The sequence below is a fragment of the Lathamus discolor genome, chromosome 15, assembly GCF_037157495.1.
Source record: "Lathamus discolor isolate bLatDis1 chromosome 15, bLatDis1.hap1, whole genome shotgun sequence".
NCBI lineage: Eukaryota > Metazoa > Chordata > Aves > Psittaciformes > Psittacidae > Lathamus > Lathamus discolor.
Genome location: NC_088898.1, coordinates 9933346 through 9948851, shown reverse-complemented (window position 1 = coordinate 9948851; position 15506 = coordinate 9933346). Strand labels below are relative to the sequence as shown.

The 15506-nt window shown below is 56.2% G+C and overlaps 1 protein-coding gene across 1 annotated transcript; it reads left to right on the top strand.

Annotated features, from left to right (window-relative positions):
• Positions 1-1478: 1478 nt before the first annotated feature.
• ANAPC2 (anaphase promoting complex subunit 2) lies at positions 1479-12751 on the top strand. The gene is given in 14 exon segments (XM_065695514.1): positions 1479-1725; positions 1728-1937; positions 2545-3167; positions 3657-3789; positions 6333-6507; positions 6650-6769; positions 7296-7413; positions 7495-7676; positions 7806-7947; positions 8661-8736; positions 9289-9492; positions 11204-11333; positions 11658-11893; positions 12287-12751. Coding segments are annotated over 14 exon segments (2793 nt in total). The 5' UTR covers positions 1479-1494; the 3' UTR covers positions 12500-12751.
• Positions 12752-15506: the final 2755 nt, after the last annotated feature.

Here is a 15506-nt window from a genome sequence, read left to right as displayed (position 1 = left end):
CACTCATTATCCTCACGGAAGCGAGGCTGCAACAGGTTTAGATCTTGCTGCCCGTCCATGTCACCATTTTAGTTTTAACACAGAGGACAGTTGTAATGAAGTGTGATACGAGGGTGCAGTCCCAAAGACCATCCGTGTTCCTATGAGCTTGTGGAAATCACTGTGTGGTCAGAGAAGAGCTGAAGGTAAGTGCCTGCAGGATGAGACACTGAGAGGATGTGTTGGTGGGACGTTGCCATCCTGTCCCTGAATGAAGGTGGAGCGAGTCCTGTGCCTCTCAGGGGCTGGGGAGGGCAAGTTCCAGTAAACCTGGGTTCACTTGCAGGCTGTTGTGACCTGTACCGGGGGTAAGGCTTCTTTTAGAAGCTGCTGTTTGCCGGTGTAGCTTCACAACACGAGTTTTAAGCTGCTCGAGTTTTGTGTGAGTTCCCCCTTCACCCCAAACCATCGGGTCCTGAAGCAGGCTGAGAAAACAGCTCCGGCCTCCCCTGAGATATAACTGTCATGGGAAGGTACTGCCTCTGGGAGCTGAGGATGTGACAGAGAGGGGTTGATCCCATTCAACAAGTGGGAAAAGGGGGATTTCAGCAGCAGCTGGCAGGGGAACGGTGCTTTTGAACTGAACAGATCCTGGTTATCCCCAGAAGGAAGGTCATTGCTCATGTGGAAGCAGGCTGGGTGAGCAATGTGTAACTCAGAAGTGAATTCAGATGTTACCCTATGCGCAGGATCAAGCACTCCCTGCCTGGCAGTTTACTGCTACAGGAAAGGTGAATGGGTTGAGGAAGCAAAATGATAGCACCCTTGTGGGGTCTGTGTTCTTCCTACCCCTGTACCGGGCCAACAGCTCTACTCTTTTAATGATACTGTTCTATTAACAATAGAATAAATGACATTACAAGCTGGGCAAGCAGAGTGGGCAGCAGGCCAACAGCTCTGTCACTGCAGCGTGGTGTTACCTGGGTGAATGTGTGGTCTTCTGGATCAGTGCCTCAGCTCTCGTTTCCTCCTTTCTCTCTGGGCACCCTGTGCCAGCGCCTCAGCACCCTCACAGGGAAGAGCTTCTGCCTAAGAGCTCATCTCAGTCTCCCCTCGGGCAGGTTAAAGCCATCCTCTTGGCCTGTCCCTACAGGCCCTTGTTCAAAGCCCCTCTCCAGGTTTCCTGCAGCCCCTTTAGGCACTGGAGCTGCTCTCAGGTCTCCCCTTCAGGAGCCTTCTCTTCTCCAGGCTGCCCCAGCCCAGCTCTCTCAGCCTGGCTCCAGAGCAGAGCTGCTCCATTTCCCTGCAAGTGATGCTTTGTGCGATGGCCTTCAGCGGGGTGCACTTAAGGACCACCGGTGTCTTGTACCAACGTGCGTTATCCCGGCTCAAATGCACCCCAGCCCCGACCTCCTCATGGGGGGCGCTGCGTGTGCCCGGGGCTCGGTCCGGGGCCGGCCGGGGGGGTGTTAGGGGCCCGGGGGTACCTGTCCGCAGGCCCCCTCTGTCTCGGCTATGATCCGGTCGAGCTCCGCGCGGGCTGCCAGGTCCCGGGCCAGGCCCTCGCTGGCGCCCGCCAGCCGCTGGGTGAGCGCCCAGATCCGGCGCTGCAGCCGGCCCCGCTCCGCCTCCTGCGCCCGGATCCGCCCGCTCAGCTCGTCCCGCCGGGCGCGCAGCTCCGCCAGCCCTGCGCGGCACCGGCCGTCAGCGCGGGCCGCGCCCCGGGCCCCACCGCCGCCGCCGCCGCCGGCCCCGCTCACCGGCCCGCAGCTCCCCGCTGCCCCCGCGCAGCGCCGGCCCCCGCCCGCTCATCGCCGGCCCCGGCCCTGCCCAACGGCCCCCCGCGCTCCGCCCCTTCCTGCGGCGCGGCCCCCATGGAGCCGGCGGCGGGCGCGGCGCTCTCGGCCGCCTGGCGCACGCTGAGCACCGCGCTGGTGCCCCCCGCGGCCCTGGGGCTGGTGAGGGGCCGCGCCGGGCCGCGGGGGGGCGGGCACGGGCGGGGGGAGCCCGCGCTGCTCCGCGCTCCCCTCACGGGCCTCAGGGCCGCGGAGGATCCGGGCGCCAGCGCGGGGCGGCCCCATCCGGCTCCGGTGCCTCCGCCTCTGGGCCCGGTTCCGGGCGCCGGGGCCGGGGCAGCGGCGCGCGGCGGCTGCTGTGTGCGCGGGGCTCCGCGCCCCCCGCCCGCGCTGCGGCTCCGCGGGCAGCCGGGCACAGCCGCGAGGGCTCGGGTCCTGCGCGCCCGCGGTGAGCCGAGGCTGCCCCACCCGCACGTGTGCTGCGGGAGCCACCGACGGGGCTGGCACGGGACGGGGGTGCCCCATCCCTGGCAGTGCTCAAGGCCGGGTTGGACACAGGCGCTTGGAGCAAGCTGCTCCGGTGGAAGGGGTCCCTGCCCGGGGCAGGGGTTGGAGCTGGATCCCCATCAGGGAGCAGCATCCGCTTGATGCCGTTTGACAGCAGAGCCCATGTGCGTTTGGTCCCTGCTCTTTATGCTGAGGGTCTCCTCCGCCACAGATCCTCCTAGAGAAGTCTATGGCTTGACTTGTTACCCCCTCCTCTTTTCAGGCCGCACCGAGGTCCAGTGCCGTGGGGCCGCTGAAGGATGCTGACCTGCGGGCAGCCCTGGACGTGCTGCGGTGTTATGACCTGCACTCGGTCGTGGAGGAGTGGTTCATCGAGGTGCTGCAGACGGACCTCCAGGCAAATATAGCTCCCGAGTTCTGGAACTGCATCAGCCAGTATGAAAACACGGCCGAGGAGCCCCAGTGCTCCTCACTCCTCCTGGATGCGTTCTGTCTCCTCAAGTGCCGCCTGGACCCCTATCTGAACAGCCTGGAACTCCTGGAGAGATGGACCAAGGCAGGCCTGCTCCTGGGGACAGGCGCTCAGATGCTGCAAGAGAAGGTCTACACCATGTTCAAAGCTATCCTTTTCTTCTCCACTACCAAATCCTTCCAGGAGATGATCCAGCAGTTCTACAGCCGCACGTTCAGGATATACATGCGGCAGTGGAAGAAAGGAGAAGATGGAACCAATGAGTGTGAGAGCAGCATGAGTGAGACCGAGCAGGAGAGTGATACAGAGGAGGGCGGAGGAGAGAGCGCGCTGTGTGCGGGCTGCAGCAGCAGGAGAGAGCAGTGCTGGTGCCCCAAAGCCATGGAGCAGTTTCAGCAGCTCAATGACATCCTGTACGTCGGTTATGGGGTGGTGGCTGTCCCTCAGAGCAAGCAGATGGTCTGGGCGGGGAGCATCAGCAGGTCTTGATCTCTGAATACAGGAGTTAGGTGTGAGGTCAGGCTGTCTTGTGGTACTGGCTAGGGAACTGGTTGCCAGCTGGTGGTTGAACTAGAGCAGATCTTCAGACAGAAGGTTCCTCTCCTTGGATATGAGAGTATCTTCTTGCTCGGAGGCCTTCTGTCCGCAAGGAAGCAAACCCTTCCAAATGAGAAAGCTTTTGATGGCCAGAAAATAATGTTTCTAAGGAGGATGGGGTGGTGGTAGTGTCATGTGTTATATACCTGTGCCTCTATGTGGGCTATCGGAGCATTTGAGCTAAGGCCTAGGCCTGCAGCAGTGGAGCAGCGGGGAGGAAGGTGCCTTCAGGAAGTGAGATTGTCTCTGTTTGCTCGTACCTTTGCTTCCCTCGCTCTGAGCTCAGTCACTGTTGGTCTCTGCAGCCGCCGGCTGAACCTGCTGGAGAGAGTGAGCGCCGATGCTGTCACCACCATCCTGCACAGGATGATAGAGGAGAGGATGGAGCAGCGGTGCAGGGGGGAATACGAGCACTCCTTCCTCAACGAGTTCCAGGAGGTAAGGAGGGCAGCGAAGGCTGCCGGCTGCTCTGGAGATGTGCAGCTGCTCCTGGTGCAGCTGAGGCTAAAGCAAATTCAACCTGAAAACCTCTGGTCCAGGGCCATGACTCCACCGCCCCTGGCAGAGACGTGGTTAAAGCTCCCTGGTTTGATTTACGTTTGAGGGGGAGGTTTGCTCTGCCCTGTGTGCAAGGGACCTTTGTATTTCACCTGCCGATGTCCCTGGTAACCAGGGAGTTGCTGTGGTTCTGTTTTACCAACAAGTAGTGCGCCTCGCCTGCAGAGGACGCTCCCTCTGCATCAGTAGGCCCATCATTATTTGTGTGGCTGTTTTCTGTTGTCTCCCATTTTTCAGCACCCCATTAAAACAGGAAGCAAGGATGGGTGCTGGAGCACCTCCCATACAAAGACAGGCTGAGAACATCAGGGCTGTTCAGCCTGGAGAAGAGAAGCTGCGTGGAGACCTCAGAGCAGCTTCCAGTGTCTGAAGGGGGCTACAAGGATGCTGAGAGGGGCTCTGCATCAGGGACTGTAGCGACAGGACAAGGGGTGATGGGATCAGACTGAAACAGGGGAAGTTCAGATTAGATCTAAGGAAGAAGTTCTTTACTGTGAGGGTGCTGAGGCGCTGGCACAGGGTGCCCAGAGAAGCTGTGGCTGCCCCATCCCTGGCAGTGCTCAAGGCCAGGTTGGACACAGGGGCTTGGAGCAAGCTGCTCCAGTGGAAGGGGTCCCTGCCCGTGGCAGGGGTTGGAGCTGGATGATCTCAAGGTCCCTTCCAACACAAACCAGGCTGGGATTCTGTGATAGATCTCACCACTGGACCGTACAGAGCTAAATTCCTTCCTTGCAACAACCCAGTCATTTTGCTGCTGCCTTGAACCGAGTTTGTGTCGGGCTCTTTACCCAGTGTGGCCTTAAAGTCAGACTCTCCTCCAGGTTGTGGCTTTTCCAGGATACAGCCGTGGCTCTGCAGGCTTGCCCCGTGCTCTTTGTTCCTTTGCCGGTGTCAAAGAGCAACCCATGAAGTCGGTTTGCTGTGCAAGTCCAACCGCTGTCTGGTTCCCTGGTCTTGCTGTTTCCCATGCCAGCCTCTTTTGTTGCCTGCAAACATCAGCAGTCACTTTATGTTTATTTCCCTTTAGTTGCTCTGCAACACTTCCCTTATTGGAGCTGGTGTGAAAAGCTTTTGTTTGACCTGGAGCTTAAGAGAAAATGCAGCTGCGTTCCACTTAACCAGACATTGCAAGGTCCCCTTGCTCCCACCTCCTCAGAAGGGCCGGTGTGTTTGGCCCCAAGTATTGGAGCGTGTCAGAGTTAGGAAGAGATGATTTGAAGGAAGAAAAGCACAAGCCTGCCGAGAGAAAGGTAAAACAGGAGAAAAAAGAGTGTGAGAGGGAGCCTGCTGAAAGTACAGGTGCTGATGGCAAGCCTGTGCCGGACACAGCAGCAGCAGCTCTGGGGTGTCAGCTCACAACTGGGCTGTAACTGGAGCACTCAGAGACAAACTCATGGGGAAAAGTGGGTTGGTTTGATGATGATATTCCTTAAAACTGAGTTGCGTGGCATCAGTTACAGCCCTTCCCTTCGGCCTTTAGGAACATTCCTTGTCCGCTTTGCCACAGTTTTGCCCAGCTCAGTGCCCAGGGCTGCTGTAGTCCTTGCTTTCATCCTGCCCTGTCATTGGCAGAACTTGTGCTTTTCATTCAGTGTTTCCTCAGGTGAGTAGGCGATTAAAACTGACCAGAACCAGACCTTGACTTAGCGTTTGTGTTGCAGGCTGTGGAAATCTAGTTATCAAAAAATATTCCGTGTCCAGTAACTATTAATACTCAGGTACCATCCTAAGAAGTGCCACAATTTATCACCTTAAAGGGGGAATGAAAAGAACCCTGAACACTTCTCTTGAACATCTGGATATTGAAATTTGCCAATTACACATTTCTCTGTAAGAAAACTCAATCTCAAATATATCAAAACCTGAACCTTCTGATGCTCGCTTTTCAGTTTTTCATTATTCAGTGAGTAGGCCGGTATTTGAGGTCTTGGTTTCAGGTGCCTGAGTTTGGGTGGCTGGCTGAGCCCCTGGCATGGCTTGTTTGCTCTTCCCTGATTTCAGGAATTGCAGAGGTTTTGGGTTGAGGATGGTGCTCCTTTCTGGAGCCCAGCACCCATGCACAGTCCTCAGTCACCCCTTATCTTCTCAGACGCGTCTGCATAGTGTATATCCTGTATCTTTAAAGTTCACATTCAAGGCCAGGTTGGACACAGGGGCTTGGAGCAAGCTGCTCTAGTGGAAGGTGTCCCTGCCACATTGGAGCTGGATGAGCTTTAAGGTCCCTTCCAGCCCAAACCATTCTATGATCCTCAGCTGTCACCCAGGCCAGGGTGCCTTTGGGGAGTGCCTGGAGGTGATGCTGTCCTTTTCTAGCTGCCTGTTTCTGCTTGCTATAGTAGCTGTGGGGCGAGGGGTTAAGTGTGGGATCCAGTTGTGCATCCAGCTGTGGTGTTCACCTCTGTGCTCTCCCTGTCCTTGTGCAGTGGATTGAGAAGGTAATTGGCTGGCTCAGCAGGGTTTTCCTGCAAGATGGTCCCTCCGCTCGCTCCTCTTCAGAAGCCAGCAGCACCCTGAAGCGCTGGCGGTGCCACGTCCAAAGGTTCTTCTACCGCATCTACGCCAGCATGCGCATTGAAGAGCTCTTCAGCATTATTCGAGGTAGGCGAGACCCACTCAGTGTTCCTTCACTCTTGGACTTGGATGGGATGAATGATAGATCTGTCCCCTGATGTGCCACGCTGCCTCCTCCTGTCCTCCAAAGGAGCATGGCCACTGTTCATGGGCACTGCTTGGTTTGTAGATTTCCCAGAGTCGAAGCCTGCAGTGGAGGACCTCAAGTTCTGCCTGGAAAGGACTAATCAGAGGCAGCAGCTGCTCAGCTCCCTGAAAAGTGCTCTGGAAATGCGGCTTCTGCATCCAGGTGGGTTTTGCATCCCCATGTGTGTTGTAACACATGTTGTGCTGTAAGGAACCTAGGCCTGAGTGGGGGTCTGCTGGGAGCCATCATCTGATCTTGTGTTTGAGGAGTGAGAGGCAGTCACGCTGGGCATATCGCATGCTCTCTGTGTTCAGCTCTGCATGGACAGCAGTAGATGGTTATAGCCAGCCCATTTTTGCCTCATTTTCACAGTATGGTGAGGAGCTGCACTGGAAGTTTAGCTTTGGCCCAGGTGGGACCAGGCTTCTTTGCTGTGTGTAGTTGGAGCTCCTCATGCACAGTTGAGACTCAGCTGGGTTTTGGTGCGCTCTGAGCCTGTGTTCACAGTTGGAACTGCTTTCTCAGACACAGGGATCCAATCTCTCCCTTTGGCTGGGCCAGTAGGGCAGCAAGCCCTTTGCCTCCAACTCCATAGATCAAACCAAGTGCTTGCAGCATCCAAGCTCCTTGCATCCAAACCATTATTCTGTGCTGTGGGACTCTGACTCCCTCTGCCCCATTCCTGTAGGAGTCAACACATCCGACATCATCACTCTGTATATCTCAGCCATCAAGGCCTTGCGGGAGCTTGATCCCTCCATGGTTATCCTGGAGGTTGCCTGTGAGCCCATCAGGAAGTATCTGAGGTAAGAGGCTTGTGGGGCAGCCTTAGGCATCGCCTTTCCCTCCTCTTCCCTTCCCTTGCTCTGTTTCGTTGCTGTTGGCAGGACGCGGGAGGACACGGTGCGGCAGATCGTGGCTGGTCTCACAGGGGATGCTGAGGGCTCTGGTGATCTTGCAAATGAGCTCTCAAAAGCTGACCCAGTGACCCTGGAGAATGGCCAGGAGAGTGATGATGACATTGCAGAACCAGGGGACTGGGTTCCTGACCCAGTTGATGCAGATCCAGGTTAGATGCCAAGACCAGAAGTTGTAGTAGGTGGGCTGCAGACTTGAGCAGCTCATTTGCTTGTCTTCTCGAGCTGAGCTGGGGCAAGTCTCTATTGATCTCACACTGTTGTCTGCTGGATTTCACCAGGAAAATCAAGTTCCAAGCGTCGTTCCTCAGACATCATCAGCCTCCTGGTGAGCATCTATGGCAGCAAAGACCTGTTCATCAATGAGTACCGCACACTTCTGGCTGACCGGCTGCTGCATCAGTTCAACTACAGTGCTGAGAGGTGAGGTTCAAGTGCCCAAGCCCAGGGCATTCCATGGTGAAATCACCTGGTAAAGTTGTGCTTCAGACTGACTCCTATGAACGCCAGGAATGTCTTTGGCCTTTTTCTTGGTAGCTTTGTGTTCGCATCTGGAATTTCATGTGCTCCCTTCTCGGACTGCTTCCTGCTCAGTCCTGCCCTTGGCTTGCACTAGTAGGGCAGCAGTTAGGAAATTGGAGGCACCAACACCCTCTTAGCTCCATCTCACCTGTTCTAGTGGTCCTCACAACCTGCACAGGCTGCTGAGGGTCAGCAGAAAGTGTCCAAGCAAGCAAAGGAGATGAAGCATCAGGAAACCTCAGCTGCAACACAGCTGTGTCTCTTGATTCAACAGCTCAGTGGTTTTCCTGTCTGTGAAGTGCTTCTACTGCAAACCATATCTGAGATGGGCAAACTCAGGCAAGTGCTCACTAAACGCTGAGGTTGCTCTGTGTTGTTGAGGGGATGGCTACACACGATGCTCACCTGAATGAAAGGGATGGGAAGGTCTTCAAAAAGCTGCTGGCCTCCAGAGGTTGTCCCTCACTTAGATGCTGTCCTGTTCAGATAAAGAGCTTTGCAAGGCTCCCAGGAGGAGTACCCTGTGCCAGGGTCTACCTCTCTGGGCTGTGTTGAAGGGCAAGCCAGCCTCGCCGGTGAGGGAACTGGGTCTCATTTGCTCTTTCTCTTACCAGGGAGATCCGCAACGTGGAGCTGCTGAAGCTGCGGTTTGGGGAAGCTCAGATGCACTATTGTGAAGTCATGTTAAAAGTAACTTTCTTTATTAATGAAATTTAAATCCTGGCGTTTTGAGCTCGTTGGGGAAGAGAAGGACCCAAAAAAGGGTCTTTTAGGAAAGCTGGGTTCCCAAAATCCCAGTGAGGGCACTGCTTCATGACAGGCAGAAGTGCATTCAAATCAAGTCTGGTGTTTAAGCCGTGTGGGTTGTGTTATTGACCCTGCGGGATGGTTGCTCTGGTGCTGTTGTCTCTCCTGCAGTACAGTGTCCTGGCATTTAAGAGCTGAGCTCTTCCAGCTCCTCTAAGGTTGGGACTCTGGAGTTTAATTCACCTGGAGCACCTTGAGCAGGACACAGGTCTGAGGGACTCCAGTGCAGGCCAGTGTTGAGCTGCAGGCCCTTCCTCAACCTCCCCACAAATGTTTCTGAGTATGCAGCAGACTTTGTAGCAGACACACGATTGTGTCCTTCCTAATGTCCCCATCATCCTTTGGAGACAATGCTGGTCACCTTGCTGAGGTTTACTATTGGTTAACACTGACCGGGGGAGAAGGGGCTGCCTGAGCTTCCTGTGCCTCTTCCAGGATATGGCAGACTCCCGACGCATCAACGCCAACATCCGTGATGAAGAAGAGAAGCTCCCAGAGGAGGAGAGGCCACCCTTCAGCCTCGTGGCTGTTATCCTGTCCAGTGAGTTCTGGCCGCCACTGAAAGAGGAGAAGCTGGAGCTTCCAGAGCAGGTCAAGGAAGCCATGGAAGCCTATTCCAAGAAGTATGAGAAATTAAAGGTGAGGCAGACTTTGTTATATAGCATGGGCCTTGAGAAGTCCCCTTTAACGTCCCTTTGGCTTAGCTGCTTGTACACCCACACTGTTACAGTGGAACCCCAGAGTTCTTCAGCTCTGAATCAGTGTTGGAGGCTGCAGTAGCTTAGCTGAGCCAAAGGAAGTGTTGATCTCTGTGGGTGCCTGGTCGTTGTGGTGATTGCAGTTTGGTAGGAGAGTTTTCTACGTGACCGTGTTTGTTGGTTAAATGGGTTCTGAGCTGGAAGTTCTTAAGCTTGTCGGCCTAAGTTCGGTAGCAGTAGAAGTGACCTCCTGTCCCTGTTGGGCCTCTGTTCTACACTACTCTGGCACCCCCCTCCCCTGTTTGTCCTCTTGAAAAGGATCTCTTTTAACATGGTCTCATTTGAAGATTCCCTTAGTCTGGAGTTAGGTGAATGCCGCTGCCTCTTGTGCTTGTGGTTTCTCCTGGGTTGTTTCATCCATTTCTGGAGGGTTCCTGAACATGTTAGTTCAGGTGCAAGTATTTTTGACAGTGGCTCAGACATAGAATCTGTGTCTTTATAAACAGCATGGAATAGAGACAGAGGAAATATAAGCAACTGTGCAGTATTCTTTTGTGTTCTCTGGGCGTTTGATCACGGCAGTTAATCCAATAGAGAAGGTTGAGGTGCGTCTTGCGTTGCACGTACAGAGGGGGTCGGAAGCAGGAGCATCTGTCTGGAAATCAGAGAGAGATCTAGGTCATTTCCAGAGTTGTGGTCTTGGCTTTCTTGTCTTGGAGCTTCTTACCTGCTGGAGTGCAGAACACACATCTGGAGCGTGGATGGTTCAGATTTAGCAGTTAAGCTGATACAGTGTCTGTGTGCACATGCAGGTGGTTCTTTGCAGCCAACCTGAACACAGTTTGGTGCCTTATGAAGATGTTCCTCTTTAACTGTCCACTTGTGCTCTGATCACTTCCAGCTTGGTTTTCTATATCCTGTCTTGTTATTATACATGAGGCGATATGCGCCATGAGGCTGGGAAGCTCCCAGCTCTAGATCCCGTCTCTTCTCCCCATGCCAGATGGGGAAGCCAGCTGATGCCTGTGCCTGCAGAAAAATGAGTTAGGAGAGTAAGAATGTGGCTGCCCCATCCCTGGCAGTGCTCAAGGCCAGGCTGGACACAGGGGCTTGGAGCAAGCTGCTCCAGTGGAAGGGGTCCCTGCCCATGGCAGGGGTTGGAGCTGGATGAGCTTTGAGGTCCCTTCCAGCCAAAACAGTCTATGATTCTATGAAGGAGGGAGCAGCCTCCGTGAGTATCCTCAGCCTTAAAGCAAGCAGTGCTCTTCTCACATCAGTATCAGAAGAGACTGCTTCTCTTCTGAGGAAATCCTGCCCCAGATGCATATTTCTTTTCCAGTAGGAGTTTGTCCTGAGCATCCCAGTTGGTCTTCCAGTGTTTCCTCAGCCTGTGCTTTAGCTTACCAGGGAGCTGAGTAACTGGCTTTTATGCAGGAGAGGGGCACTGGTCTTGGGTAAGGGCTGAACAACAACTTGTGCTGAGGAGGATGCTCCCCATGAGGGATGGTGGCAGCGCTGGGCGACTCATGAGAGGGGAGCAGCTTTGGTACCTGGCAGAGGTGTGTGATGTGCAGAGGGGCATTTGCAGTAACGCAGCACTGAGTGGTTCCTGCTCGAATATCTGCTGTGAGCGGCTGCTTCCCCTTTTCCAGGCCATGAGGACCCTGAACTGGAAGTATCACCTGGGCCTGGTGAGCTTGGACGTGGAGCTGGCGGATCGCACCCTCTCGCTGTCCGTGTCTCCTGTGCACGCTGCCATCATTCTGCACTTCCAGACCAAGAGTGAGTGGCAGCGGCTCGGTGTTACCCCTGTGTCTGTGAGCTTCCCAGGGGTTGGGGGGAAGGCCGTGCTACTGGGGTGGCTGAAGGCTCTGAGAGCAGGACCAAGACCTGGTTCATGGGCTTGCATCTAGCACAGCGCTCAGGCAGGTCTCCGGCTCTCCTAGGAGCCAGCACCCAGCAGGGCCACAGCTCAGCACTCTGTGTTCAGGCAGTCACAGCTCCTGACAGCGGCTCCCCAGCCTTCCCCATCCTCTTACTAAGCCCTGGCACGCTGGGGGCGGGCAGATGTCCTGTTCTCTTCTCTGATACCCGTGCTCTCCGCAGGTACGTGGACACTGACGGAGCTGAGTGAGGTGCTCAAGGTGCCCGTGACGTCGCTGAAGCGCAAGATGACGCTGTGGCTGCAGCAGGGTGTCCTGCGAGAGGAGCCCCAGGGCACCTTCACTGTGATTGAGGAGGAGCAGAAGGACCAGGTGGAGAAGGTCGTTCTGATAGACAGTGACGAGGAGGGGGACTCTGCCATGGCCTCGCAGGCTGACCAGAAAGAGGAAGAGCTGCAGGTACTGTCCGTGTGTCTTGGCTGCCTGCAAAGGCAGCAGGATGATGCAAACATCCCCTGCTTTTGGATTGGGGAATCTGATTAAGTTGATGCATTTGGGATTTGCAGTTTCCGTGGCAAGTCCAGGCTTTTGGAGGGTGTTTGAAGTGGGTGTCTCTTGATTAACTCTTGTTGGTGCATGTGCTGGTTTGCAGCCTTCCCTCCAGAAAAGTGCCCTGCTGTGTGTCCCAGCACCTGATGCTGTTCTGTTTAAAGACCAAACGCTCATGGCTGAGGGCAGAACTTGCTGCCAGCTCCAGCCCTGCTCTGCGTTTGGGATACAGGATGCTAAAGCACCCCTTTCCTCATGGTACAGACGACCGTGTGATTTACTGTTGTTGTGTGTCCCCTGCAGCTGTTCTGGACGTACATCCAGGCCATGCTGACCAACCTGGAGAGCCTGTCCTTGGAGAGGATTCACAGCATGCTGAAGATGTTTGTGATGACAGGCCCCGTGGTGACAGAAATCGATATCCAAGAGCTCCAGGGTTTCCTCCAGAAGAAGGTCCGGGACCAGCAGCTCATCTACTCCGGGGGTGTCTATCGCCTGCCCAAGAACTGCAACTGAGGGGGCCAGTGTCCCTGCTCTGGGCCCGTGCTCAGCTCCTGGTGCCACCCAGCTCTGGGTACTTTCTCTGTGCCCTCTTCCCCGGATGGGTGTCCTTTTCCACATGGAGACAGCTCAGGAGCAGCCTGGGCCATGCACACCCCAACTCCTGGGTCTGGGCCTGCTCCCCACTTTGCTTTTCCTCCCTTACGTGAGCGTCTGGGCCCACTTCACTGGTTAATAAAAGCCAGCAGTCTCCGTTTTCAAATGGTACCAACTCTCCTCTCCTCTTTCCACGCTTGGCATCAGCATTCCTGTGCTGGGAGGGCAGGGAGGAAACTCCCTCGTCTGCCGGGCACTGTCTCCCTTTCACTGGCTCTCATCTGTCCCCAGGAGGTTTTGGGAGGGGGCTCTTGGCTCCAGTTGCTGTCTGGGTCTCTTTGTGTGGCTAAAGCAGCGTCTTGCATCCAGCTGTGACGGGTGAGACCCTGCACAGAAGCAAGGGCTGATGCTGTCTCCTTTGGCTTACGTGGGAGGAGCTCCAGGGCCTGCTTCTCCTTGTTTGGGACTCTTAAACTGGGTGGGATGATTTCGCTGTGGGATGAGGAATGCTTTAGATGGATGAGATGTAGCAGTTCCTCAGGGCAAGCTGTTGGGTCGGGGAGGATAATTAAGTGGATGATTGAGGCAGTGGTAGGATTGCTTTACCATGGCATGGATATGCCTCTCCCAGCACCACAGGGCTGCCCTTGAACCATCATCTGGTGGAGCTTTGGGGTTTCTGGCACCACTGAGATCAAGGAGGCAGCTGGATGGGAGAATCCTTGAGCTCCCCTGGTGAAACGTGTCCCAAGCTGGTATCGAGCAGGGGGGGTTCTGTTCTGTCTCCCCTTCACAGCATTCAGGCTTCCTCAGGCCGGTGAGTTTGGCTCATCAGGAGGAGCATGGATCATAGAATGCAGGGGAATCCGGGGGGTGTTCCTAACACCTTGCTTTCTGTGAAGCAAAGGAGTTCCCGAGCCCAGGGGGTCTTTGTCCTCTGCTGAATCTTCTACCCCAGCCTGCGGGCAGGGGCAGGAGCTGGAGCTGAGGTAGCAAAGGGTCCCACTGCGGTGCTGCCTCGGCTGTGCCTCCAGGGGCATGGAGGCTCCTGCAACACAGAAAGCAAGGGCTGCAAATGGCCCTCTTTAACATTTAACCTGGGATGTCAGTGCCTAAAGGGCCGTCAGGCTCACGCTTAGTGCAGCCGCAGGCAGGGGAGTGCGGTGCTTATCTTCCCCTCGTGCATGTTCCTGGTTTTCCCTTGCGGGTAAGAGCACATTTTCCTGTTTCCCTGTGGCACTTTGCTCCCGGCTCGTGCCGGTGTGGCACTGGGAGCCCTTTGGTGTGTTCTACTGTGATGCTTAGAATGTCCCTTGTGCTGCAGAGGCTCTGGCAATAACAAATCCCAATCTGTGAACCTGTAGGATATTGCTCCAGGTAAAGCCAAGGAGGATGAGGAGTGGCTGAGCCCCGATGGCAGCAGGCAGGGAAGGGAACGATGGGAGCATCCCCACGAGCAGGACACCCGGCTGGATCTGCTGCTGTTTGAGGCTGGGCAGAGTGGCCAGGGCACGGCCTTGTCACTGCTGTGCCCTGCGTGGGATGTGGCTGGGGACATCCCTGGAGCCACGTGTCAAGGCCACCAGCCATGGAATGCTGTCGAGCTTCAACCCCAGGCACGGGCCTCTGCTGCCGCTGGGTGCTCCTGCCGCGGGTCCTGGTGGGTTTTCCCTTGCAGAAACCACCTCCCGGAGCATTCCCCGCGTTCTGTGAGCCTCCACGTTCCCCCAGAGGCTGCTCAGCTCCTCGTGCCTTTGCTCAGCTCAGACACTCACCCACGCTCCATGAATCAAAGCAGCCCACAAGCGCCTGGGCTCCATCCAAACCCCACATGCCCATGAGGGCGAGCGGGAGCCGGACACGGGCTGGCTGTGCAGACGTCCCTCAGGACACCTCTTCCCTGCGCGGGCTGCAGGTGCAGAGCCCCAGGGCTGCCTTGCCCAGCTCCCCGTGCTTTGCTTTGGGGTATTTCCCAGGAAAGGAAGCCGAGCGCAGGGAAGCATCCGGAGGGTGGGAGCCGCGGGGCAGCCGGAGCGCCGGGGTGCGACAGGGCACGTCCTGCTCCTCCCTTGGCTGACCAGCGAGTGTCTGGGCACGCTGCGGCCGCGCTGGGGTGGGGAAACAGCTCTTTGATCCATTGGGATCAAAGGAACCACAGCTTTGTGCCAGCGCTGCTGGTGGCCACCGACGGAGCCAGGGCTGGCTGCTGGGGCAAGGAACGCAGCTGGGGGGGACCGCAGGGCCCGGCTGGTTCTGCTCTGCTCACACAGGCACAAACGCTTGTAACTGCGAAAGTGTTCTGGGGAAGAGAAGGCTCCGGAGGGGGAGAGCTCAGAGCAGCTCCAGTGCCTGAAGGGGCTGCAGGAAACCTGGAGAGGGGCTTGGGACAAGGGCCTGTAGGGACAGGCCAAGGGGAATGGCTTGAACCTGCCCGAGGGGAGACTGAGCTGAGCTCTTAGGCAGAAGCTCTTCCCTGTGAGGGTGCTGAGGCGCTGGCACAGGGTGCCCAGAGAAGCTGTGGCTGCCCCATCCCTGGCAGTGCTCAAGGCCAGGTTGGACACAGGGGTTTGGAGCAAGCTGCTCCAGTGGAAGGGGTCCCTGCCCGTGGCAGGGGTTGGAGCTGGATGGGCTTTAAGGTCCCTTTAACGCAAACCAGGCTGGGACCCTATGATTACCCAATAGTATTTATGTATGTATGGGTACAGGTGGGTGTATTCCTCTCACGTTGCTTTGTCACCCCCAGAACAGGGTGCTGCAGGGCCATTACCCATCCCCAGCAGCACCTCAGGGTGAGATGAGGGGCACATGCAGCCCTCTCGCCATGCCCAAAGCCATGGCCCTGCCATGGAGATCCGAGAAGGGAAGGGCACAGGACGAGCACCTTTCCTGTCCTGACTGCTCCCAGCTGCGCTGGTGCTGCCCCATG